Source organism: Sphaerodactylus townsendi, linkage group LG08 (assembly GCF_021028975.2).
Source record: "Sphaerodactylus townsendi isolate TG3544 linkage group LG08, MPM_Stown_v2.3, whole genome shotgun sequence".
In the NCBI taxonomy this organism is placed as follows: Eukaryota; Metazoa; Chordata; class Lepidosauria; order Squamata; family Sphaerodactylidae; genus Sphaerodactylus; species Sphaerodactylus townsendi.
In genome coordinates, this window is record NC_059432.1 from 13,746,246 (window position 1) to 13,774,052 (window position 27,807).

Below are 27,807 nucleotides of genomic sequence, written 5' to 3' on the forward strand. Positions count from 1 at the left end.
CAGTGAAGCAGAAAAATGCCTTACAGAGCAGAGTTACTCCAATCCAAGTCAACTGAAATGAATAGGTTTGGACTGGAGTCACTCTTTTTTAGCATTGTGCTGTCAATGTCCAACCTGTTCAGTTTTTCCCTGGGATAACTAGGTTGGTGTCTTATGCATCGGGGGGATTTTTACACAGCAGGCAGAGTCAGCGTCTGTTTTCTCAGAGGCCATGGTGTTTTCCAGCATGGAGACTGAAACTATCTGTCTCCTTCAGAGGCCCCTTCCACACCTGAAAAATAATGCACTTTCAACCCACTTTCAATGCACTTTGCAGCTGGATTTTACTGTGCGGAATAGCAAAATCCACTTGCAAACAATTGTGAAAGTGGATTAAAAGTGCAGTATTCTGCATGTGCGGAAGGGGCCATAATGTTGATATGCTCAGCTTGGATCGCCAGGGCAAGATCTCTGTCTACAGAGCATGATTTTCTTGCCTCGCCTCTCGTGCTGCAGCTCAAAACGTGCCCTGGAAATACTGCTTTTCTCAGGGGTGTTGCAGGTTGGTGCGCAATGAAAAGGGGGAGGTGAGAATGTTGCATTTCCCTATGTGGAAATCCTTTTCTCTGTGAAAATACTCCAGTGGACCAAAGCCAAGAGCAGCAGTGGCGTAGTGGCTAAGAGCAGTGGCGTAGTGGCTAAGAGCAGTGGCTAAGAGCAGGTGCACTCTGATCTGGAGGAACGGTGTTTGATTCCCAGCTCTGCCGCTTGAGCTGTGGAGGCTTATCTGGGGAATTCAGATTAGCCTGTGCACTCCCACACACGCCAGCTGGGTGACCTTGGGCTAGTCACAGTTCTTCAGAGCTCTCTCAGTCCCACCCACCTCACAGGGTGTTTGTTGTGAAGGGGGAAGGGCAAGGAGATTGTAAGCCCCTTTGAGTCTCCTACAGGAGAGAAAGGGGGGATATAAATCCAAACTCCTCCTCTTCTTCTTCTTCCTTGAGGAACTGACTAACCATCTTGAATTCTATACACCTTTACCAGGTTTTATAATCTGTGACTGGGTATTTAGGAGCCCATTTTGGGGTGGGGGCAGACTCACTTCTGGAGCTGGTTCAGTCTTGTGTAGGTGCCCACCCTGCCGGCACAAGCGGCAAATGCGCTGTTGAAAGGACCAGATAGGCAGGCACCCAGGAGCCATGCAGCTGCGTGGTTCTTGACTCCCAGAAGTGGCCACTATTTCTCAGCCCCGTCAATACAGGAAGCTGCACTGGCAGGACTACAGAGGTTTAGTCAGCTTTCACTCCAGCTTTGCCTTCAGGGACTTATGCCCAGTGGTGGGATCCAAAATTTTTAGTAACAGGTTCCCATGGTGGTGGGATTCAAATGGTGGCGTAGCACCAATGGGGGGGGGGGCGGGGCATGACAGGGGCGTGGCAGGGCATTCCGGGGCGGAGCATTCCTGGGCGGGGGCTGTGGCAAGGACGCAGCCGCTGCACCGGTCCTTGGGCAGGAAATGAATGCACGCAGGCACAGGCTGTCACGCACGCTGGTGCACCTTCTGCTAGACTGCTTCAAGTTCTGCGCGCTACTGCTGAGAGGAGGGCATAAGTAAGGCAAAAATCTCGTGGCAAATTCACCAATGAGTAACCCCCTCTTGGCACACACGCATAATTAGTAACCTACTCTCGGAAACCTGTGAGACCCTGCTGGATCTCACCTCTGCGTGTGCCATCCTTTTGGTTGGCATAATCCCATTGAGCCCAACGGAAGGCTTTTCTGTACCAAGGACGGTTTTGTGTGTGTTTTGTCTGTTTGTGCCACCAAAAAGCTCTCTGGAGGTGGGGGGGGGGGGCATTGCCGCGGTGCTATCCCTGGTTACCCCAGGGCTCTGCAAACTATGTCAGCAGCCTTGTTAACTGGATGCTATACGCAAACCCTGATGGCCTCTCACCTTATATTCATGGAGTTTCAGAAACCCCATGGCCCCTTCCGCACATGCAGAATAATGCACTTTCAATCCACTTGGCAGCTGTGCGGAACAGCAAAATCCACTTGCAAACAATTATGAAAGTGGATTGAAAGTGCATTATTCTGCATGTGCGGAAGGGGCCCATGAATGAGCTAAGGGACAGCTCATTATGTGCTATAAGTCCCCTTTATAAAAAACCCAGATTAAAATTTCTTGCTGCTTTTTAAACAAATATTAATTCTTCTACTTTTTGCCCTGGCAGCCAAGAAAATTCGAGCAAGAACTGTACTTAAACTGCAATACCTGTACCTGACTTTAGAATCTGTTTTTGAGTTTGATTTTAATAGTTTTGTAGCTGTCCCTTATTTTACTGTTGGCTATTATTGATTTGATTGTAATAGTCTTTGGCCATAAATTTGATTGTAGTAGTCTTTGGCCATAAACAGTAAACTATACCTGGACCTGAACTATCCAACTGGACTGTCAGGTGAGTCTGAGCGACTGCTTCGCATGTTCCCCAGTAATATTTGACAGAGGTTCCTCAGTATTCATTCTTTCTTTTGGACAAGTCAAGTTCCCTCAATTGGAATAGGACAGTGGTGGCGAACCTATGGCACGGGTGCCAGAGGTGGCACTCAGAGCCCTCTCTGTGGGCTCACACGTACAGAGTTCGTCATGTGGGGGGGAAATCGCCCACACACACTGGTCTGGGCCGCTGGACTTCATATGCGTGCAACTCTGGTCTGGGCCGCTGGGCTGGTCTGGGCCGCTGGACTTCATATGCGTGCAACTCAGCGAGCTCCAGGTGGCTGCTGCCCGGGGGAGGGGGGACAGAGGTGGCAGAGATGCTAGAGAGGCACAGAGTGGCGCATGTGGGACTTGTTGGAGGCTACAGCAGTCTGGCCCCTGCTCAAGGGGGTTATTTAGGTTAAATTTCTGCGTTGGCACTTTGAGATAAATAAGTGGGTTTTGGGTTGCAATTTGGGCACTTGGTCTCGAAAAGGTTCGCCATCACTGGAATAGGAAGATCAGTGATGAATCCTAGGGTATGTCTATTTTATTTTTTGCAAAGTTTGGACTTTACAATTATCACTGCAGTTTAGGTTACTGTAGAAACCCTGCAGCAACTTCACAGGTATGTGTTTCTGCAGTCCCAGTTTGCAGTGAATGGAGCATAAAAAGATGTCCTACCACAGGTGTCAAACTCGTGCCCTCCAGATGTTATGGACTACAGTTCCCATCATCCCCTGCCAGCATCATGCTGGCAGGGGATGATGGGAACTGTAGCCCATAACATCTGGAGGGCCGCGAGTTTGACACCTGTGTGACCTACACTGAGTCAGAGCGCTGATCCAGCTTTGATCTACTTTGATGTGTCTCTCCAAGTTCTCCAAAAACAGTCTCTCTCAGTTGCACTACTGGCCTTCCACTGAGGATTGAACCTGGGGCCTTCTGGGAAATTGAATCTGGGTCCTTACAGAACCTCTGACGGTTGCTTGGCTTTACAAAAGGAGCCGGAGATCCGGTTTCTCTTACAGTCAATAGCCAGCGCCTTTCCTATGTCGTGAATGTGTTTGACGAATAAAGGCGGCATTCCTGTCCTCAGTCTCCAAGCGAGCCGAATTGATCGCGATCCCACAGATCTTGACAATGGGAGTTGTAGGAGCTGGCTGCCAGGGCCATCTCCCATGTGTCGGGCCAGGCTGTCGCCATTGATGTCTTCAAAATCGCCAGCCTTGGAAGGCAAGAACGGAGGATCGCTGGCGAGTGGCCAAGTAATTGCAGTTGACAGTTGATTTTTCGCCGCGAAACTGTGAATAATTGGAAAATTTGCACAAAGCCTGATTTTTTTAAATGCTATCATTATTCATTAATTTATTTAGCCGCGTGCCTCAGAAGTGCTTTCCAGTAATTGCCTGAACAACAAACACAAATATAATCAGCTTGGAGACAAACGAGAGCTTTGAAAATAATGGCACAATTAAGCTCTTTTACTGTACCTAAATGCCCAGCTTATCTAGGCACTGGACCAGGGGGGAGGGTGTCCAGGTGACTCCGGGTTTGTAGAATTATTCAAAAATAATTTCAGCAGCACTCTCCTGAAGTGAAGAGTCCAATCTCATATACTTCCTCGAGACGCGCTGTCACCTTAGCCAGATGCAATGTTCTTCCTTCTACTAGACGATACAACAGAGAGCACCATCTTCCATCCTCTGATAGATCTTGCATCTGCAATCCTGGTCTTGAAGAAACCGTCCATCACGTTCTATTATATTGCCTTCTATATGCTGTAGAGCAGGAAAGACTAATTAATCCTCTCTTAGCTGCTCTAGGCAACACTACAGATGCTGTCAAAACTTTGTTCTCGTTAGACAGCAACTCAACTGTTACCATCGAACGAACTGCTAGATTCTTGTGTGTTGTCATCACTGAACGTTCCCAAATGCTTAGCAGACTCAGTCCCAGTTCAGTGGCTTAATATTTCAGCTCTCATGGTGTTTGTTTCTTTTTTAACTTTTTTACCAGCCAATTTTAATCTCCATTGTATAATTTATATATATATGCCATTAAAGGTTTTATTATTATTACACATAACAACACAGCACAAGTGTCTGGAATTCATCTCTGAATATCGAGTCCTTCCCAAGGACCTAGGATATTAGAGGTATTTGCGTAGAATATGTGCAGTTCCTAGAAGTGCTGCTTTCTGCAGCAGGTGGACTGATGTTCTGTCCAAGTTTAGGCTTTCCAGATGTTTTTCAAGATTTCTTGGGATTCCTCCTAGAGCACCGCACTACTAGTGGGATTACTGTTGTTCTTTTGCCACAATCGTTCAACTTCAATTTGTAGGTCCTTGTATTTTGTGATCTTTTCCAGCTCTTTGTCCTCTACCCTGCTGTCAACTGGCACAGCAACATCGATGATCCAAACATGTTTCTTCTCTATCACTGTTATGTCTGGGGTGTTGTGTGCCAGGTGTCTGTCTGTCTGTATTCTAAAGTCCCAGAGTATTTTTGCTTCTTCATTTTCTGTGGACTTCTCTGGCTTGTGCTCGTACCAGGTCTTGCTACAGGGCAGGCCGTACTTTTTGCAAAGGTTCCAGTGCACCATTGCTGCTAGCCTATTGTGACGTTCGAGATAGTCAGTTTGGGCTATTTTCTTACAGCAGCAGATGATGTGCTTATTATTATTATTATTATTATTATTATTATTATTATTATTATTATTATTATTATTATTATTATTATTATTATTATTATTATTATTATTATATACTTCCTCACACATACACACCAGCCAGCTCCAAACTGATTTTTTAAAAAGAAGAACAGAAGCAAAGGATTAGGGCTGCCAGCACCAGGTTGGGAAATTCCCAAGATTTGCAGAAGAGGAGTTTGGATTGATACCCAGTTTTTCTCTACCTCTAAGGAGTCTCAAAGAACAGAAGAAGAAGAGTTTGGATTATATCCCCCCTTTCTCTCCTGCAGGAGACTCAAAGGGGCTGACAATCTCCTTGCCCTTCCCCCCTCACAACAAACACCCTGTGAGGTAGGTGGGGCTGAGAGAGCTCCGAGAAGCTGTGACTAGCCCAAGGTCACCCAGCTGGCGTGTGTGGGAGTGCGCAGGCTAATCTGAATTCCCCAGAGAAGCCTCCACAGCTCAGGCGGCAGAGCTGGGAATCAAGCCCGGTTCCTCCAGATTAGATACACGAGCTCTTAACCTCCTACGCCACTGCTTACAAATTCCTTTCCCTTCCTCTCCCCAAAACAGGTGGAGCTGAGCGAGTCTGAGAGAACTGTGGCTAGCCCAAAGTCACCAAGCAGACTTCATGTGTAAGAGTGGGGAAACAAACCTGGTTCACCAGATTAGAGTTTGCTACTCATGTCCACACTACAGGGAGTAAAACACAAGCAGGACTGCCCCCCCCCCAAAAAGAAACAGAAACGTACAAGTGGGGGAATACAGAAAATACAGAATACAGAAAAGCCATATGTCCAGAGGTGGGATCCAGCAGGTTCTCACCAGTTCCCGAGAGTGGGTTACTAATTATTTGTGTGTGCCAAGGGGGGGTTACTAACTGGGTCCGCTTTTCCGTCTCCACGCCCTCGCCTCCCCGAGAGGCATCCTGCCTTTGAACGTGAAGGTTCCATATAGCAATTGCGACTAATAATGTAACTCCCTGAACTGGGTTAATCCCTTTCAGGTACTGCAATTCATTGATTCTCAGCCTTTCATACCTTTTATCTCACCCGTCTCTATCAAAGAACCTGTGTGTTTCACCATTGCTGTGTTCAGATTTGTGAGTTGGAACATTTTCTATAATGTGATGATGGTTTAGAAATGACCTGGTGCAAAAAAAATTGGGGGGGGGTCGTGGTGGGGTCGCTGCCCATGTGGGGGGCATCCAACTCAGGTTTTGCCAGGGCTCAGGTTTCCGTAGGTATGCCTCTGCCCCCTTTGCTGAGGGGGGGTGGGCTGGCAAGGGAACCTGTTACTAAAAATTTTGGATCCCACCACTGCATATGTCCAAGCCATCTGAAGCCCGGTATATTATACCCACATCGAAAGCTCAAAGAGATGAGATGAAGAGCGCAGCTCCCCAGTCTATAAAATGCAAATTGAGGGCCTTGTTATTCTCAGTGTGTGCCCAACTGATGATTAAATTCGGGCTACAGAGGAGAGTTTTTAATGAACAACGAGGAGTTTTCTGGAAACAAATAAAATGAAGAGCTTCATTTACTGGAAGTCTTCTGTCCCCAGATCAGATGCTAGAAGTCTGCAGAGTACAGCATGCTAGACTGAAACTGGCCAGTGGTTTGGCCCAAGGGCTTAAAAGCTGAACATAGTACCTTTGTGCACGAACGTCAGAGGCCGACACGTCCAACCTTTCACACATTTTTTTTCATTCCTTTTTTTCTTTGCTGCAGTATTCAAAGCCCAACAGACATCCAGAGCCGGCAATGGAAACGATGATGGAATCTAGTTTTTCAGGAACCCAGCCCTTTCCCGAAGCCTTGTCTCCAGACCGAGGGAGCCAGCTTACGAAGCCACATAGGTAAGGAAACGGCACGTAATCGGTTTTTTGCTTTGTGCACGGTGATTCGAGGCTGGGCAGCGCTGAGGCAGCCTCGTTCCATTCATTAAACAGCTGAACAGCACTTCTGCTATTGTAGGTATAAAATGGCCGTCGCTTCCCCTCTCAAAATCCCATTTTCTCCCACTCCCCCTTTTGTAAAAGGCCTCGAAGAAGTATTGAGGACACCGTCGGAGCTGCAGTCACAGATCAGTGAATGAAGCAATTGTATTCGGAGAAACCATTACAATATAACAGCCGCCCCACTTTCGCCCGGCTCCGTCCTGCCTTATCTCAGGCCGTGAAGTTAATGAGTCAGCCTCCTGTCACAGTCCCAGAGGCCAACTTTCCAACTTTCTCTGTGTTCCTTCAGACAAATGGCACTCGGTGTGAAAAAGCGACGCCTTTGCATGTTTGCATGAGTGCATAGCAACGGGCTGCGCCTTCGGGAGGCAGCCTTTTAGTCGACAGGCAGCCCAGCGCTTCGAAGGCCTGAAGCAAACCGATCTCGGAACAATGAGAGCCAGTTAGCGCTCTTGTGTCTTTCACTAATGAAAATGTTGTTTCTCATGTGCCGCTATGATACCTTGCTCTGGGCTTTCCTACGGGGTGGAGTATAAATCTACAGTGAATTTTGCACACTGAATTCAACCAGATGTCCTCTTTTGGTACAACGGCATCGTAGTTGCTGTTATCGTGGAAGTTGGTTGCCAGACAGGGGGACTGTATTGTGGTTAGATCTGAGAGCATTTTAGAGATAGGATAACCCCACCTCCAGAGGTGGGATCCAGCAGGTTCTCACAGGTTCCCGAGAGTAGGTTACTAATTATTTGTGTGTGCCGAGAGGGGGTTACTAATTGGTGGTTTTGCCACGTGATTTTTGCCTTAGTTACGCCCCTCCTCTCAGCAGTAGCGCGCAGAACTGGAAGCAGTCTAGCAGGAGGTGCACCAGCGTGCATGGCAGCCTGCGCCTGCATGCATTCGTTTCCTGCCCAAGGACTGGCGCAGCAGCTGCATCCTTGCCACAGCCCCGCCCAGGAATGCCCTGCCCCCGGAATGCCCAGCTATGCCCCTGTCATGCCCCGCCCAGCCCATTGGTGCTATGCGACTGTTTGAATCCCACCACCATGGGAACCCGTTACTGAAATTTTTGGATCCCACCACTGCCCACATCCCACTTCATGCTTGTGCCACGGAAGCTTGCTGAGTGACCTCAGGCCAGCCACACACTCTCAACCTAGCCTACCCCACAGGTTTGTCGTGAGGTTAACACAGAGGAGTGGAGGAGGATGTCAGCTGCTTTGGGTTCCCATTGGTGAGAAAGGTTGGATATGTATAAAGCAAATATAATAATAAAATGGAATAAAGCAGATTGGGTCATTTATGACAGCTTTCAGATCTTCAAATCTATGTTAACATAATTTGACATGACTTCTGGGGAGCATGGCAATTCAAAAATCCCTGCTGCATTTTACCAAAAGGGATACTTTGAGGGTGAGCAGTATAAAAGTCTAATAAACAACAAAAACAACAAGAACAACTATTATTTTTGTTATTCTTATTGTTATTGTTGTTATTATTGTAGATTTCACAACTGCCAGATCTTTAGCTGGTTGTTGGCCTTCATTACAATTTGAGCCTCACTCACCTAAATTCCAGAGAGGTCAGAAGCTGTAATCGCATCGGCGTAGTATTCTTGCGGATCCCAGCAGGGCTGCCTTCTGAATCCTGACCAATGTTAATTTTGTCAAAGCATGTTTCAAGTGCTGCCCTAGTAAGTTTTTCGGATGGGGCTTCCAGCATGCCGATATCATCATCACTGGGACGACCTCAGCTGGTTTGTGCCATAGATGCTGAAGCTCGATTTTCAAATCGCGGTATCTAGTGACCTTCTTGTGTTTTTTCCATGACCCTGCTGTCACTGGGGACTGCTATGTCGATGATGCTCACTTTCTTGTCCTCGATCACGGTGATCTCTGGTGTATTGTGTTTCAACACTTTGTCCGTTTGGATTCGAAAGTCCCACAGGATCTTGACCTTTTCATTTTCCATGACTTTCTCTGGACAGTGTTCCCACCAGTTCTTAGCTGTTCTTATGTTGTAATTCTTGCATAAATTCCAGTGGATCATCTTGGCCACTGAGTTGTGTCTCTGTTTGTACTCAGTCTGGGCAATCTTTTTGCAGCAGCTGAGGACATGATCTACAGTTTCTTCAGCTTCCTTGCACAATCTGCATTTTGCATCATCTGAGCATTTTTTGAAACAACAACAACAACAACTATTGTTGTTGTTGTTATTGGTGTTGTTATTGGTGTTGTTATTGGTGTTGTTATTGTTGTTGTTGTTGTTGTTGTTGTTGTTGTTGTTGTTGTTATTATTATTACTGGCATTAAACTGGGTCTGACTCCAGCCTCTCCAGAAGTTCTGGAGACCTTCTTAAATCTCGGGACATCAATAATCTCCATAAACATACAATCCTTCTTCTTCGCTAGTGGGGATCTCTCTTTCAAGCAGCTTCCTTTTAATATCCAGGGCTTTCACGCTTGTCGTAAAGTAATTCCTACCTCACTAATCTTTTCTGCACAGCTGAAATAAAATGTCCAGCAGATGTGTTAAAAAGAATCAGCTGGGGCTTATCTTAGACCCACTAGTTCTGAAAACATCAGTAAGTGTGAGCTGCCTTTGGCTTCAGGATCTGCTTTTTTTCCCCTACCCCCCCTTCTCAGTTTCACTTTTAAGATTTTTATTTTTTCTTCTATCAGATATGCAATAATCATTGGCTATCGGGTCGTAATGCTTTGTATAATCCTGACCTGAGAGCCCGCCTGCACTTTAAAGGGCCAGTAATTGGGGTATTGCTCAGTTTTGTCATGGCATCAAGCAGCACGCTCACCTACAGCCACCTGCTCCCTCCTCTGGGCCTTCTTTTGCCCACCCTCCATCTGCACTGTTTGCCACCATTCTTGGTCTGGCTGCTGAGATGGGCAGTGGCAGCATCTCCCTGATGGGCTCCAGCTGCTGCTGTCAGGATACCTCTTGTTCACCACCTGCCACTGCTCCTGAGTAACAGATATTTGTTTTTGCTGTTGCTTGGAGCCATCAGGGCTGGTTTGCGGGTGGTCAGTGCGGGCACTGCAGGTGAGTCCAAGCTGGCGGTGGCAGCTGGCTCTGGAAATCATGGAATGTGACTGCAAGGAGCACATGTGTGCACTTGAGGAAAATACATAGGTGTGTTGAAGCACTGCTTGACAGGTGTACACATTTCAGTCACCTACCTCTGTGCCAGGGGCGTAACGAGGCAAACTGTAGCCCTGGGCAAAACCTGCCACTCCACCACGCCCAATTTTTTTTGCACCAGGACATTAGCGCCTGCAGGGGGTGCATTTTAAGATATAGCAGCACCAAAATTTCAGTGTATCATCAAGAGACTGTCCTTATGCTACTCCCCAAGTTTGGTGAGGTTTGGTTCAAGGAGTCCAAAGTTATGGACTCCCAAAGGGGGTGCCCCATCCCCCATTGTTTCCAATGGGAGCTAATAGGAGATGGGGGCAACAGTTTTGAGGGTCCATAACTTCCCCCCCCCCCCGAACCAAACTGCACCAAACCTGGGGCTGTTATCATCAGGGCAGCCTCCTGATGAGACCCTGGAAGTTTTGAGACTGTGCCTTCAGAAATGTCCCCCCCCCCCCCGCCTGCAACCCCCATTGACAGCAATACAGAAAACTCAATGCAGAACAAAGATTCTTGAACAAATTTCTGGGATGTTCCTGCAGGGGGCGCATTTTTGGATGTATCAGCACCAAAATTTCAGGGTATCACAGTTTGAATCCCACCACTAAAATTTTTGGATCCCACCACTGGGCCCAGCCCACATGTTGGAAGTATTTTTTTTTATTTTAGGAGCAGCAGTGGCATAGGAGGTTAAGAGCTCATGTATCTAATCTGGAGGAACCGGGTTTGATTCCCAGCTCTGCCGCCTGAGCTGTGGAGGCTTATCTGGGGAATTCAGAATAGCCTGTACACCCACGCACGCCAGCTGGGTGACCTTGGGCTAGTCACAGCTTCTCAGAGCTCTCTCAGCCCCACCTACCTCACAGGGTGTTTGTTGTGAGGGGGGAAGGGCAAGGAGATTGTCAGCCCCTTTGAGTCTCCTGCAGGAGAGAAAGGGGGGATAGAAATCCAAACTCTTCTTCTTCTTTAAAGAATTATGTAAAGAGCTGGCACTGTGACGATTTCTCTGAAAAAAATGGGCAGAATCAAGCATATTACATTGGAAAACCGCAATGTTCGTGTGGGTATAAATAATAAAGAATTTAAGGATACAACAACAATGTTTTGCCATGTCAGAATACCATACGTATGGCTGTGATATGCCTGCTTTAAGGAAACACTTTGCTTGGATTGATGGACATGGCTTGATGTATACGTGAACACTTTTGTAATTTTATAATTTAGTATTTAATTCACCAGGCTATTGTGTTTTTGGACAGGCAGTAGACTTTCAAGTATCAGTGATTTATATGTCCAGAATTGATTTCATGCATAGCGCAAGTACTCCATAAATTACTTCACGGAACCAGATTACAAATATTATGCAGGTGATAGATTAGTCATCTGACAGACTTTGGACGGGAATTCTTCCTCTTCAGTAAATGCCGGAAGGTCTTTCAAGAGGTTACATTTGGAGATAACCAACTGTGTATGCTAGAAATGCACACAACCCTCAATTCTCCTGATGGGTCAGACCCCCTTTTACCTGAGTAGAACACCATGCGTATCTTCCAGTTTTGGTACATGCTACACAAAACAGCACATACCAAAGAATGGGGAATATGTGTTGTGCCCTATTTACATGAAACTGCAACCAAATTAGATACTAGACATTAGAGTAGCTTCTGCTATTAGAGGAGCTACTGAATTGGGTGTTTGTTTGTTTTTGGTCAAGGCGAACTGTAGGAAATCCACAGACTTGTGCGAGAGGTATAAGAGTTGTGAGGAAAATTGTAACAAATCCATTTCACCCGGACAATTTTTGGCTTGGCCTTCAGATTTTGATAGGCATTGCCTTGTGAAGAACATAGTGGCTTTTATTTTCATTCCCAGATGCCATCTTTGTTTTAACTGTGAGTTCTCTGTTGCGAGATGAAGCAGCAATCGCCTATGGGTGGCACCACTTTAAAAAAATCAAGGCATCCTAAGTCAACGTCGAATACATGAAGTGATGATATGAGCAGAGGTGGAAAAGGAAGAATGGTCAGGACAAGGAGAAAAAATATGCCAATGCTAAGAGTTCTACATATATGTGCTTCATGTCCTCACATTTCTGTGAATAAATGATTAAATATGCCCCATTTTTGATGCTGCCGGGGAGTTTAGTACAGGCACAGCTAAGGCAATCAAGTCACACTCACTTCACAATACAATACAACAACCTTTATTAGACATATTAAAATAGGCTCCAGAGCATTACAGACATTTCTGAGGTACAAATCAAAAGTACATTCAAAACACAGACAGATAAAATGTATCTAGTATTGGACGTTACTTGTCACTTGTAAAAACATTTTGCTACTTTTTCCAAGAGCATGGCCTCTGTGTTATTTAACAAAAGCTCCACAACAGAGTTGTCAGAGTCTCTTTCAGATTTGTCTAAGACCCGCCCAGGAGAGAAATTCCTAATGCCCACATATCTCGGACAGTCAAGTATAATGGGAGCAAGAGTCTCCACTTGGTTTTTACAGTGTGGACAGACCCGATCCTGGAGAGGGATAGATAGGTAGCGACCCTTTGTAATGGCCGATGGAAAAGTATTGCATCTGGCCCTTGTAATAATCCATCTCTGTTGGGATTCAGTTAATAGTTCAAGATATTTGGCTACGTGCCCCTGTTCTGGTACTATTCCGACTGAAAGGGGTGAGCATGATTTATTTGCTTGGCCCAACAAGATATGGTATTCCTGTTCTAGAAGTCTGCTTTTTAAGGTTTGCAGAATCTCTCTGGGTGACAGTCAAGTCACTTCTTCCATGGGTTCATATTCTGAGAACTGTGCCTTCTCAGAAAGGCAGTGTGGCACCAATTGGAATGATTTCTTTCAGATCAGCAGTATTTATTAGCAGTATTTATTGTATGCCTGGGAACTGAAAAGATGAAGAACACGCCTTCAGGTCTCAACTGACTCATGGTGATCCATTCAAAGGGTGGTCCGGGCAAAGGACTAGCAGAGGTGTTGTGCCCTTGGCTTCCTCTAAACTAAACTGTTTTCTGGTGGGGGGGGGGGGGTTAAACTGTGAAAGATAGAGGAAAACTTGCAAAATTACTTCTGCCTCTTCCACCTACCCTCCCAGCCACTCTAGGGTGAGTGTGGCCCAAGGACAGATGATGGGCCCCAATTTGAAAACATTTTCACTTGTGATGCGACCTCTTCAAAACATTTCCTACACCTCAGGGACTTCCTCATTGGTACCATTTTCTGAGCTTGTGGTGGGCATCTGGTACTGAATTTTCATCAGTTTTTTTTTTTGGGGGGGGGGTCTTCATAGCTACAAAGACATGACCCCTAAAGAACTGCAGAATGAGGCTTTGAAGCCTTATAGCCTTGGATCCACAGAGTTTTAAAAAAAAGAAACGGAATGGTCACAAAATGGTAAGCAAGTATCATTTCAAGGGGCTGAGTGTGGACAAATGAGGGGTTTTGAAAACATTTGCTAAATGTTTTCCTGGGCTTGTGCGGTATGGGCCACTGTCTGGATTATGACCAGGGATATTCATTTTCATATCTCCATCACCAAGAAACTTACTGGGTGACCTTGGGCCTGTCATTCTCTTCTCTTCCTGGCCTACCTCACAGAGTTGTTGTGAAAGAAAAAATGGAAGAAGGGAGATGCGCATGCCTGTCTGTTCCTTCTGTATTTCTCAACCTAGAGCTGGCAACTCTACCTGTTCTTAGTAACAGATGGAATTCTGCCAAGATAATAGCACTGATAATGTTTTGCAAGGGATAAGAACATAAGAACATAAGAACTAGCCTGCTGGATCAGACCAGAGTCCATCAAGTCCAGCACTCTGCTACTCGCAATGGCCCACCAGGTGCCTTTGGGAGCTCACATGCAGGAGGTGAAAGCAATGGCCTTCTGCTGCTGCTGCTTCCGAGCACCTGGTCTGCTAAGGCATTTGCAATCTGAGATCAAGGAGGATCAAGATTGGTAGCCATAAATCGACTTCTCCTCCATAAATCTGTCCAAGCCCTTTTTAAAGCTATCCAGGTTAGTGGCCATCACCACCTCCTGTGGCAGCATATTCCAAACACCAATCACACGTTGTGTGAAGAAGTGTTTCCTTTTATTAGTCCTAATTCTTCCCCCCAGCATTTTCAATGAATGCCCCCTGGTTCTAGTATTGTGAGAAAGAGAGAAATATTTCTCTCTGTCAACATTTTCTACCCCATGCCTAATTTTATAGACTTCAATCATATCCCCCCTCAGCCGTCTCCTCTCCAAACTAAAGAGTCCCAAACGCTGCAGCCTCTCCTCATAAGGAAGGTGCTCCAATCCTTCAATCATCCTCGTTGCCCTTCTTCACTTTTTCTATCTCTTCGATATCCTTTTTGAGATGTGGCGACCAGAACTGAACACAGTACTCCAAGTGCGGTCGCACCACGGCTTTATATAAGGGCATGACAATCCTTGCAGTTTTATTATCAACTCCTTTCCTAATTATCCCCAGCATAGAGTTTGCCTATGATCATGAAGAAGGGGAATGATAGTCCCATGCTATTGCACCAGAGAGCTGTGTGTATGTGTGTGTTTCTCTTTTATTCCTCTCCTTGAAAAACAGAAGGATATTAAAGCATGGGCTTGGCTTGCTCCTGGAGATCACTGAATTTCAGCACTGATCCCTGCCTGCCCTCTGAAGAGCACGCAAAGATGCATTTCATGATTCTGTTTTGCATGGCCGCAATTGCATTACCTGCCAGCCAAAGCTGAATGCCGGAGGTGCTAACAGCCTCTTATGGATCATTCCAGCCAGATGAGATCTTTTGATTTTCTCAGCACATCCCAAACACAAAACGAGCGGCATCTGCATTTCTTGCCAAAGCACCCGCGTCACTTTTTTTTCCGCTGCTCAGCTGCTGAAGGCGATAAATCGCCGCTTGATTTGATCTCCAGGTTTATCGCTTTAACTGCGTTGCCTCCCCTCCGGACTCCCCAGGCGTCAGTAAACAAAAGGTGCTTCTGAAAATGCTCGCCCATAATGAGAGGGGTAATCGGTTTTTTTAGAAACAAACTGGGGGGAAAAGAAGGAAAAGGTGGCTCCTGGCGTCGTCGTAAATTGAATGCGGAGCATTTTCTGCTTTGTGAACATGTTTATCTCTGCCGGGAGCCCGGCCATGTGCACTGAGAGAGACAATATTCTCACTTGCTGAGCATGGTTTTTCTTTTAGTGTGCCAAGAATCAATAAGAACAGGGGACTGACTTTGCTGGATCAGACCTACAGTCTGTGTAATGCAGAAATCGCCACCCCCGCTTCCCAGTAACTTTGGAAGCTTTCACAAAGGATATGGCAAAGATCACTGCCACGTGTTATTTGTTCAAGTATCTAGTAGTCTCAGATGTACTGCCGGCACCTAGAAGTTTCATTTCTAAATACAGTGATTCATGAGACACTTGAGTACATGGACTGTCGTTCTGACCCAGCAAAGCCAGAGATAGATGTAAGATACTTACACTTAGGCAGAAAAAAAATGAAATGTACAGATATAAAATGGGTGACGCCTGACTTGGCAACAGTTCATGTGAAATGGATCTGGGAGCCTTAAAGTGGCAGTGATGGTCCAAGCTGTCAGGCATCACCTTTACCTGATCCTTTTAAACGGGCGATACAGAGGGGTGAACCTGGTACTTTCTGCACACCAAACTACCACTGAGCTACAGCCCTTCCCTAAATGTAGGCCGCACAGTCAGACACTCTCACGACAGATTTTTTCCCCAGTTTCTTTTAGAAGGATCTGTGTTAGTCTCCCCCATCACATCCTGAGACCATGAAATCCAATCATCTATCACGCTAGTTTCCAAAGGGATTTTATTCCCCCTGAGCTACATAAAATCATTTCCAAATTCTGTAAGGTTTGGGCTTCCCAGACACAGTAACACACACACTTAACAGCACATAATGGGAGGACATGCTACCTACAATTCTCCTGATACGTGAGATCACCTTGTTGTGTGAATGCATGTATTGACCATGTGTGTACATGTATGTGTGAACTAACCACTAAGTTTTATATGTATGAACTAGCGGGCCCGGCCACGCATTGCTGTGGCTAAGTCTGGTGAAGTGGAAAAGAAAGAAAAGGGGAAGCGAACGGTTCGAACATGTGTCATTGCACCATGCTTGCAAGGGACGGGAGGGGCAAGGGGCCCCTCACTCCCCTCCCTCTCTCCCATTCCCTTGCATGGCACCCCACCCCGTCCCTCCCTAATGTTCCCCTTCCTCTGTTAGGGTGGGTGGGCCATGTCCAGGTGGCGGACCCTGTCTCTTTCACTCCCTTCCCTTGCAGGCCAATTACCTAGCTGAAAACACGCTGGGAGGCATGAGCTACGTTGTGTTCAAATTTCAGAGAGTTTTCAAATTTCAGAGGGTTTTCGTGTACCCTCCCTCACCTTCCCCTTCCTCCACTAGGGTGGGTGGGCCAAGTCCAGATGGCGGGACCCATGCCTTTCACTCCAGATGGCAGCGGTTTTTCAAGGAAGGCATGGTGGATTCCCTTGTATCAGAGGGTGTTGCTTTGACAGCCAGCAGATGGCACTGTTGCGGAACAGAATTGTGGTTCCAACTGTCACAGGTGTGGCATGTACACAATAACAGGCACAGTTGTGACATGTACACAACAGGAGGTGTGAAAACAGTATGGAAACCGGGCCGCACGCGAATGCGACATTGTGTCAAAATTTCAAAGCAATCGGTCCAGTAGTTTGAGAGATTACCTGTCAGCAGAAAAACGCACTGATAGATTGTTATATATATAGATTGCTGGTTGATGACCATAATAAGGATTGACCTGTGACCAGAAAAAATGAAACAGTGAACAAACAAAAGCTGGTTGTGAACAGTGACACTTTTAATTCCCAAGAGAGATGGAATTTGCATTATAAACAGTCAGAAAACTTATTCGTAGTTGTCCTTTCTTCAAGGATTTCATGCCCATTGTGTTCTTTTTCCCAGAAGTCTCTCTTCATGCTGCAGCCCAGGTCAGCGAACCCGGATGCTCCACAGGAATGCCTTTCGGAGGACTCCTCCCTTACCTCGGGGCAGGTTCAATGGAATTATGGGACCAGCATACCAACAGCTAGAAGAGTCTAGAATTACAGATCAGGACATGGTACCTTGTCAAGGGTAGGTGAAAACTTGCAACCAACGTGTCAGAATCCTGAACAACCACCTTTTGCTTAAGTGCTTTATAGCTGGCTAAGTGCTTTATGGCTCCTGCTAATAACTCTTTAATCTCTTTCACAGCAGGGACGTAGGTATAGATTTTTTATGGGGGGGGTTCGGGGGTGGCCCCCCCAGGGCATGGCCATGCCTCCCCAAGCCCCGCCCCTGGCCTAGCACTTATAAAAGCAGCTCTCCAAGGCCGGGGATGGCAGACTCCCCCGCCCTGCCCTCCCCTGCCCACTACCAGCTGGGCTCCCAGCCGGCAGCTGGCAGTTCCTTCTGCCCTCCCCTCTGGGCAGAGGCATTGAGGGAAAATGGAGCCCGGTGCAAAATCTGAGATTAGCGCCCCCCCCCCCCAGGCAGCCGCTGTGATGCTGGAATCCACCCCCAAACAGCTGGATCCATCATGCATGGCACCTTATTCACATATCTGCAATAACATAGGTCAGCAATGGAGAAGAACTAGATTTAGGCCCCCTTCTCACATGCAGAATAATGCCCTTTCAATGCACTTTCACAATTGTTTGCAAGTAGATTTTGCCTTTGGGGAGACTAGCCGCTGATGGGCCCTCCCTCCTTATAATATCAAGTCGATCCTGCCACCCCTTCCCTCTGGTTTTTAAGGGAATTGATAGTAAGTGCCATCTTTTATGTTGATCTTAATAATGCTGCATTTTAATGGGGTGGGGTTTATTTTATTAGAGCCTATATTAATTGATATTTAACGGATTTTAGTCTGACATATGTGCTCTATTCTATATGTTGTTCACCGCCCTGAGCCCTCCGGGGGAGGGCGGTATATAAACCTAACCAATCACTCAATCACTCAATCACTCAATCACTCAATCACTCAATCACTCAATCACTCACTCAATCAATCAATCAATCAATCAATCAATACATCAATATTCCGCACAGCAAAACCCAGCTGCATTGAAAGTGGATTGGAAGTGCATTATTCTGTATGTGTGGAAGGGGTTTTAGTTTCCTAGTTCAATTGATAAGTGTGATTACCCATTTTTCAAATGGTCTTCATACGTATTGTTCTGGCTGCATCTGGGCTAATTTTGGATTGGGCCCACAGTCTTTTCAAATAAATTACAGGGAATGTTTTGAAACCCTAACAGATGTGCTAAATTAAAACGTTCGTATGCCCCGAAGAGCTCCTTTCACTATATTATTTTATACCATTAGAGTCAGCCTTTTCCAAATGCATATCCATATAATTTACACCCCTGTGTTTTTTCACAAGCTATTTGCATGAGAGAAACTCCTTTGAAATTTGTATCAGTGTCTTCCACAGCACACAATGATGAATGCAAATGTCTGAAAATGGAAGAGAAGGGGATAATTGCTAAAATAAAATCACACACACAAAGAAGTTCTGTATTAAAACAGATATCAAGGTTAGCTGAAGTTTGAAAACAAGGATGTGAGAAGCTCCAAATCACAACAAATATGTTGGGGGGGGGGAATTGAGTGTAATCATTTAAAAGCCTTTGAACCTGGATCTCCCTGGGACTAGTCAAAGATTATTAAACAACTCTGATTCAACATCAATTTAAGAAGGGTTGCAGCTAAACTGGGACCCTGTCTTAACATTTGGCAATTGAGTTAGCTGAAATTTAAAGTTGTACCTGTGAAAGAGAGAGTCAGGGTCCAACACAGGGGCAGAGGTGGGATCCAGCAGGTTCTTACAGGTTCCCGAGAGTAGGTTACTAATTATTTGTGTGTGCCGAGAGGGGGTTACTGATTGGTGATTTTGCCACGTGATTTCTGCCTTAGTTACGCCCCTCCTCTCAGCAGTAGCACGCAGAACTTGAAGCAGTCTAGCAGGAGGTGCACCGGTGTGCGTGGCAGCCTGCGCCTGCGTGCATTCGTTTCCCACCCAAGGACCGGTGCAGCGGCTGCCTCCTTGCCACAGCCCTGCCCAGGAATGCCCTGCCCCCGGAATTCCCGGCCACACCCCTGTCGTGCCCCACCCATCCCCATTGGCGCTACGCCACAGTTTGAATCCCACCACCATGGGAACCTGTTACTAAAAATTTTGGATCCCACCACTGCACAGGGGGGGATGATTATTGCCAACTGCAGAATTCTTGCGAATGTACAACTTCAATTTTCAACATGTATGGTCCAGCATGCATGGAGTACATGACACATCATTTCACCCACAGCAAGTTTTACCAAACAAAACTGAGGGACCGTGGAAAATCACAGATACATCTCAAAAGCTTTAAAAAGCTGCTGTGCCTGATTGTCACATTGTGCCATTGTTGCCTTTCTCTAGTGGCTGATATTATTATTTCATACTAGTAGAAAAGCTCTGAAGCTGCCCAGAAAAATTGGAATGGAAAATGGGATGGGGTATATTTCAGAGGGAAAACTGTAGCTTTGGGTCCATTGGGTCCATTGGGTCCATTATAGGTCCATTTTTTCCCTTGTTACATTTCAAACTCTTAAGAACATAAGAACAAGCCAGCTGGATCAGACCAGAGTCCATCTAGTCCAGCTCTCTGCTACTCGCAGTGGCCCACCAGGTGCCATTGGGAGCTCACATGCAGGATGTGAAAGCAATGGCCTTCTGCGGCTGTTGCTCCCGATCACCTGGTCTGCTAAGGCATTTGCAATACTCTTGTGACAGTATGCCACAGTCAGTGATGAAGGGAGGGGGAACTGCACCCGGGGCATGAGCTGCCCGCACGCCCACCCCCACGCTCACCCCTGACACGTGACAACAATGGCGGAGCCTGGGACAAGCCGCCCCGGATGTCCCCATTGACGCTACGCATCTGGTCACAGTTCATAGCCTGCACAAATTCTGAGCTAATTCTGGAGTTTACCCTCAAGTAAAATATATCTGGGGTTTTGAGGGAAGCCTGATGGATTTTCATATAGCCAATGAATGGTTTCAGATGGGTTCTGCACATTTCTAGGTTGACTTATTTTTGTTAAAAAATGCATGTTCAGCCTGCATCCCCCCAAATAGATCTGCAAGTGCCATTTAATGCAGAAATAAAACCAGTGGAGTGAATATATATTGCAAGTAGCAGGTGATGAAGTTTGTGGCTAGGCTAAAACTAGCATCTGAGTGAATCTTGCAGGCATAGTTAGGTTGATCCATACTGGCTTTGGATACACAAGACCAGCTGTTTCCCAAAACTGATATCCACAGGAAGAAAACTGAATGCCCCATGGATACAAGAGAACATAGAGAATCGAGTTGCTACATGTTAGATTAGCACACTAATTTCTGGAAAGGTCAAGCAATATTTTTCATGTCTCACTTTCTTATCCTTAAATGTCCTTATCCATAAAGACATAAAGGTTGGAAACCATTTCTCTTTCACCTTCCCCGTTGTGTTACTGGTGACTATTGTTGGCAGAAATTAAGAAGAAGAAGAAAAAGGGTTTGGATTTATACCCCACCTTTCTATCCTGTAAGGAGACTCAAGGTGGCTGACAAGCTCCTTTACCTTCCTCTTTTACCACAACTGACACCTTGTGAGACAGGTGGGGCTGAGAGAATTCTGAAGAACTGTAACTAGCCCAAGATGACCCAGCAGGAATGTAGGAGGGCAGAAACACCTGGTTCACCAGATAAGCCTCCACCACTCAGGTGGAGGAGTGGGGAATCAAACTTGGTTCTCCAGATTAGAATCCACCTGCTCTTAACCACTGCACTACATCTTCCATTTCTAATTAGGAAGTTGGACTACAATACAGTGGTTCAAATTTGTGTGGATTCTGACAGTCAGGTTCCTGGTCTAATAATGACTTCCAGAAAGTCAAGCGGAAGTATATCCTGGTGCTTCATTCATTCCGCCTTTCAGTTAGTGTCATGGTTGCTATTGGGAATCCCACTTTAATTGGTGCAGGCCTTGTGGTGCCCGCTGAGTCTTTTCTTGGTGCCCTCCAAAGGGTTTTAAGTGTAAGGGGGCGCCGTAGGGGGGCCGCTGTGGGGGGGAATCATGCGCCCCCCCCCCTACATTTACTTTAGAAAACTGAGCAGGCTGGAGAACAGGCCTTCCTCTTCTGGTGGGAACTACATTTCCCAGGAGACGTTGGGAAATGTAGTTCCCACCAGAACAGGAAGGCCTGTTCTCCAGCCTGCTCGGTTCTCTAAAGTAAGTGTGTGTGGGGATGCCACGGGAGGGCGGGGGAAAGGGGGAGGGGCCAGGGGATTTTGTGCCCCCCACGTGACCCAAATTCATGCCCCCGGCGCGTCGCGCCCCCCCCGCCCCCTGGGAGCTTCGCCGATGGTTGGGTTTTTCCCTGTCTTGTACGCAGCCAGCCAATGAGGACAAGTTGGAGAAGTGGTGTCACTGTAGTCTATAGCTCTCTCTCTCTCTCTCTCTCTCTCTCTCTCTCTCTCTCTCTCTCTCTCTCTCTCTCTCTCTCTCTCTGTAGACTCCGTAGACTCTCTCTGTAGAGAGAGAGAGCTATAGACTACAGACTTGCAGTTTTTTGGTGTTTTCTGTTCATATGTGGTACGATTTATCTACTTTATTTCTCCATGTGGTTTTAACTTTCCTAATGTCTTAATGTTTGATGTTTGCTGCTTCAGGGACTCTATCTGGGTGGAAAGGGAGCAGGGAATATTTTTTTTTAAAAAAAAGTAAAATAAACTGGGAAGAAAACAAGCAAATGGATGGATATCGTTCATTTTTGCGCTTTTCACCCCTTGTTCTCTCCCATCCCCAGTTAACCGATGGATAAGAGAAGAAACGTCTTCTCACCCTCCCCACACTACCTGTATTGCTCAATAAACCCTGTTCAAAGGAGAGCCATAATGCTCGCCAGGTTTAACGTTATGCCTTCTGCCTTGTTATATGGCAGATTTAATAAGCAAGAAAAGGCTAAAAGATTGTTCCCATGTAATGAATCTCTGGCCCACCAATTACTACACTGTCTCAGATTCAAGGAAATCAGATCCAAGTATGTGAATCTTACTCCTTTACATTTACCCGATCTCCCTGAGTTAATTAGATTACACTACTTGGACAACTTTGATCCTTCTCTCTGTATGATAGTGGCAGACTTTCTCCTGGAAATTACTAAACGCCAGTAGATTTCCTTCGACCTAACATGTATTTTGTATTGTATATGCTTTTTAATCTGTTTTTTATTATTGTTGTACTGCTGTCTATGCCAATAAAGGCTTGCTTCTTCTTCTCACCCTCCCTCATAATCTCAAGCATTCTAAAGTTTACATTTCCCATCAGGCAAGGGGCATATACGCAACGCTTTGGATGCATGGGGGCGGATGGGAAGTTACATTGGTGGTTCAGTAAGAATGCAGTGAATATAACACTGAAACCAAAAACATGTAATCATGATAAAAAAAACAGTCAACCTTTGAGACAGAAAAATGCCTCAAAAACAAAAAACTTGAAGGAAAAATACCCTGTAAGCAGAGACATCCCCTTCAGGTTCCTGGTCATCCAGACAATTATCACCTAGCAGGGGTCTGCAACCTGTGGCTCTCCAGATGTTCAAGGACTTCAATTCCCACCAGCCCCTGCCAGCATGGCCAATTGGCCATGCTGGCAGGGGCTGATGAGAATTGTAGTCCATGAACATCTGGAGAGCCACAGGTTGCAGACCCTAAGGAAATTTTGAAGCCATTTTGGAGCTGAAACAGCTGAATAGTTTGGGAGAAAGTCAAAAGAAGTTCAATAAAAACGGCAGGCAGGACAATCCACACCAGTTGTCTCACCACTCATTTTCTCAACAGCCTTCTACCCTTTTGTTTCAACACATCTCCCGGGAAAGCTAACTGATTGTCTGTTTTCCTCCCTCCTAGGTTATCTACTGATTTCAAAACACCACAGAACGCTTCACTAAATATGCAACTGCCTTCGAGAGAAACCAGCTCTTATTTGGAGAGCGTGGCCCAACAGGACCCGGTTGGCTACCCGTCTCCAAGAGCCAGTTCCGTTCCCATCATCCCCTCGGTGGGCTTGGACGAAGCCTGCATGCAGACACAAAACAGTTCCGAGGCAGCAGGCCTCACGTGGTGCAAAAACTCCTATTCCACTGACCTTGTCCACATGAGTGCCCCGGCCCGAAGTTGTCTTATTGCAGAACAACAAGAAGTTAAAATATTATTAGAAACTGTCCAGGAGCAGATCCGGATCCTGACCGACCCAAGGAGGTCGGAAGACTTTGAACTGGCGAGTGCCGACACCAAGAACAATACCAGTGAAAACACAGCTTTTCTGCCTATGAGTCCTGTGGCGAAATTGGAGCGAGAGACACAGTTTGTCTTAAAAAGCGAACCGCAAAGAGACTCAGCGTCGATTAAGTGACTTTGTCCTGGGGTGGGGGGCGAGGGGCAGGGGGTGGGGGGGGGCAGGGGGGGAATGTACGGATCTGTGCATTTGAAGCTTTGCTAAAACAGGAAAGAGAGGAAATTAAATACAAATTATTTATATGCATTAATTTAAGAGCATCTACTTAGAAGAAACCAAATAGTCGACCGCCCTCATATCAGTGTTTTTTAAACAAAATATTTTTTTAAAGGGAAAGAGAAGCACCAAGAGGGATGATACTTAAGCAGAAGTTCGGGAATCTTTTTCTTTCTTTCTTTCTCCTCCTCACGCCCTTTCCGTTGCTTCCTCCAGGCATATATGTCCAGTTCCACAATCCGTTTTACAAATGTCCTGTTTGAACATTCAAAGATTTCGCCTGGCACCTTCCCTAGATTTATGAATTTCAGCAGCAGCGCGACTCAACACTATCTGTGGGGAAGGACGCCTTCCCAAGCACCATGGAAATTGATGAGACCGTAGTTCTAACTAAGGCAGAACTGTTCTTTACAATGGGGGGTTGGCATTTTCCTGCTCTTGTGCCCAGCGGCAAAGATTATCTGCACTTTTCGACCAGACGTGCAAAGTTTCTCTTTAAAAGTCGAGATCAGCAGCCAAAACCTTTGTGTGTCTGTGGGCTCTTTTGGAATTGTGAAACAGGGTGGCAGGGGTAACCAGAAAATGGCTGCCATGAAAGGGAGAACCAACCACAAAAATGTCAGAGAGGGATGTTCTACATTACTCTAATACACAGGTGTCAAACTCACGGCCCTCCAGATGTTGTGGACTACAGTTCCCATCATCCCTTGCCAGCATTTCAGGTGTGAGCTCTGGAACAGGACACCTTTCTAAAGGAAGATATTGTTTAAGGTGATTCTTGTGTTGAGGGGGCAACTACTGCCCAAAAAGAAAGAGAGGAACCTGCTGCAGCCAATCAAGTCTTCATTGGCCAACAGAAGCTCTGTTTGTCAAAAGCCCTCTTTCTAAAATACTTGGCGGGCACCAGAGAGGTGTCAGGGCTCAACATGGCAGAACCCTTGTCTAGATCTCCACATCCATTAACCCTTTTCGATTGTCACGGTTCTGACATTCAAAGTGCTCGTGAGGGGAAATTTTCTCCCTCCCTTTAGTCCTCCCTTTGCATTTAGTCGCCATTTTATGTGAAGAAGAGCTTGGATTTAGACCCCACCTTTCTCTCCTGTGAGGAGACTCAAAGGAGCTTACGAACTCCTTTCCGTTCCCCACCACAGACACCTTGTGAGGTGGGACTGAGAGAGTTCGGAAAGAGCTGAGACTAGCCCAAGGTCACCCAGCAGGCTACATGTGTAGAAGAGGGGAAACAAAAGGGCAAAGCATGTATTTTCCAGGTTAGGTACATAAGAAAGCAGACAACAAATCTAGGCCTCTGATCCTGTATACTGAAGTTGAAAAATAGACATGCTGCCCCAGACACACAAAATGGTAAGCATATACATCAGGATTATTACCAGTAACACAATCTTCCCATACAGTTTGGGCACCAAAATGATAACATATAATAACAAAATTATAGGGCTTTTGTTAACTGAGTCAAAAGAGCTGTCACTGAAATATTGTGAGAAGTTTGAAGTTGCCCTGAGGTTTTTTTCACAGAAGAAACCCAAAACCCCTTGGGTTTTGGAGGACTCAGTAGGCTGGGGGAGTCTTTAGGACAAGGATTTCAAAGTTTGCAATCCATGGAATTTCAAGGACAGCCCAAAGCATGTTGATAAAAGTTAGCACTATTTTGTCATATAGGTTGGCATAGCCCTAATGCAAATCTTCATGAATTTTGAATTCTAGCATGGCAACAAGTATGGATATCATTCAGCACAGGTAGCATCGAGATCACCAGCCAATTTTATTCAACTGATGTGTAAATCTAGGAATGTCCTCTAATTTGATTTGGCCTATAACACAGAATATAAGTCTCCTTCATCTCTTAATTTGGAAGTGGATTGATCGACTCTCAGATACTGAGAGGAAGGTAACCCGTGGCACAAATGAAGAATACTTGTATATGTGATGAGGTTTTGTTTGTTTTTTAAGAAAAAATTCGGCAAAATTCCCTTAAACGTGTGTTCTTTTGCCATGGAATCTGGAGCATTGTCAACATGTTATTTTGGAAAGTCATTGTGAACTCCAAAGGACTTCTTGAGTAATGTGCATGCTTTCATTTGATTAATTCTCTCCAGTGTGAGAGAATCCGGTGTGATTCTGTCTTAAGTATACAGTTGCGCTTTTATCTCTTTAATTTATTTCCATTTCGATAATTCCCGTTCACTTTCAGTCTAATCTGCCACCAAATGAAAGATTTTCATTGAACATGATCCAAACATCCTTTGACCCTTTTGGGGGGGGGAGGGGGACAGGGGTGTGTGCTCTAATTGCCTTTGTTAATCTCCCCATTCTCCATTTGGGCTACTCCCCATCATCAAAGAGAACGGAGTGGCTTCTGCCTACATGTGCATATCTGAACTCTTGTGTACGCTCCAGGGTATCTTGATTTGTGTGACTGCTGAGCTGAGGAGGTTGTCAGTACAAACTTTCAGACGCCAGGTAGAGCAGTTGTGGATGGCTGAAAACAACAGACGCAAACATCTTGACCCTTCCTGATTTCCTTGTTTCTCCATAAGAACACAAGTCGAACATCTCATTGTAGAAAGAAGTGCAGAGAAATGAGTGAGCCAAGTGGTTCTGTCCCCTGCTCCCCACCCAAAAGTGGTGTCGTCCAGAGCTCTCTTCAGGCTTTTGGCCTTCTCAGCTGGGATGGGAGGGGGTGTGGCTTAGTGGTTTCAGGTTCAACCGCCAGTATCTCCAGTTTATAGGATGAGGTCGTAGGTGGTGTGAAAGACATCTCCCAGAAAACCTAGAGAGCAGCTGCCAACCTTAGTAGACAACACTGACCTTGATGGATCGACGGTCTGGTTCGGTATATGTTCATATGTTGAATACGACACTTGCAAGTATATGTAGATCTCTGAACTCGGATGGATTCATCAGCTGCTTACCCATTGTACAATCCACTTTGCCATCGTGGTTTTAGAATAACGTGAATTGGTTTTAACAGCCTTCTTGGCAGGCAGAGAATCAGGTCCTTCAGCGAATCATTTCCGTAGAACAAGAAAGAACACTTGCCAATTGGGGTTTTCCTAAGCACTTGAAATTTCTTTTTTTTGTATTGTTTTTATTTAACCACAAACCACAATATGGCATCAGAATAAAGAACTTGTGTTCAGTAACCACATCCGTATTAGTACCTTTTTTATTTTTTAAAGGAATGGCGTCCTCTGCTTAAACCATTTGTGCAAAAAAACAAAACAAAAATACCTGCAGTATTTTAAATAAGACCAAACAACCTCCCCTCTTTGACGGCAGATAGTTTCCCCTCTAAAACACATGCACAGTTTGAATGAAATACATGAAGGCCCTGAGCTACAGCTAGGAAATAGTTCAAACTTGATTGTATTACTGTGTTTCCTAAATTGTTACAAAAGCTTATGTTCCAAAAGAACACAGCCTTGCCCCCACTGAATCAAAGAAAGCAATATTTTAGCTTCTGTCAAAGGAAGTGGGAAAAGATGTTGAAAACATCTGGGGGGTTTGAAATTATTTCAATTCCCTCTCACCCAGGAACTGGTGATTATTGAAGAATTAGTGCACACAGAGGTCCTTTATTTTTATTTTTCTGAAGTTGACGGAAATTGTCTTGTTTACACAATTTTCTATGGCTGTAATCATCACTATGGGGCTTTCCGCACTGACAGAGTTGTACTGGTTTCTATCTAGGTTCACCTCAGTGTATCCACACTGCAACTGAGCTCAACGTTGTTTTGTCTCAGGTCCCCCCCCCTCAGAACTGCAACATTCCTGTCACAGTTATGAACTGCACCTTTCTGCTGGAACAAGGTCGATACCGCTTTGAAGCTTCGAAGTGCGGATGCATCGAAACAACACCTCATCCGTTCAACCAATCAGGAGCCGCTTTTGTGGCATGCGCAGAATGCGAGAGTCGTGGCGG

The 27,807-nt window shown here is 45.7% G+C and overlaps 1 protein-coding gene across 2 annotated transcripts in view; it reads left to right on the forward strand.

Moving 5' to 3' along the window:
- Positions 1–23,789, forward strand: part of LOC125438359 (pro-neuregulin-3, membrane-bound isoform-like) — a 136,795-nt gene extending 113,006 nt beyond the window's left edge. The window contains exons 4-6 of one of the 2 annotated variants that reach the window (XM_048506777.1): positions 6,880–7,007; positions 17,248–17,418; positions 23,264–23,789. In XM_048506777.1, coding sequence (XP_048362734.1) covers positions 6,880–7,007; positions 17,248–17,418; positions 23,264–23,768 — 804 coding nt within the window. In that variant the 3' untranslated portion in view covers positions 23,769–23,789. The remainder of the gene's footprint in view (positions 1–6,879; positions 7,008–17,247; positions 17,419–23,263) is intronic. The other variant, XM_048506778.1, reaches the window with a different exon arrangement.
- Positions 23,790–27,807: the final 4,018 nt, after the last annotated feature.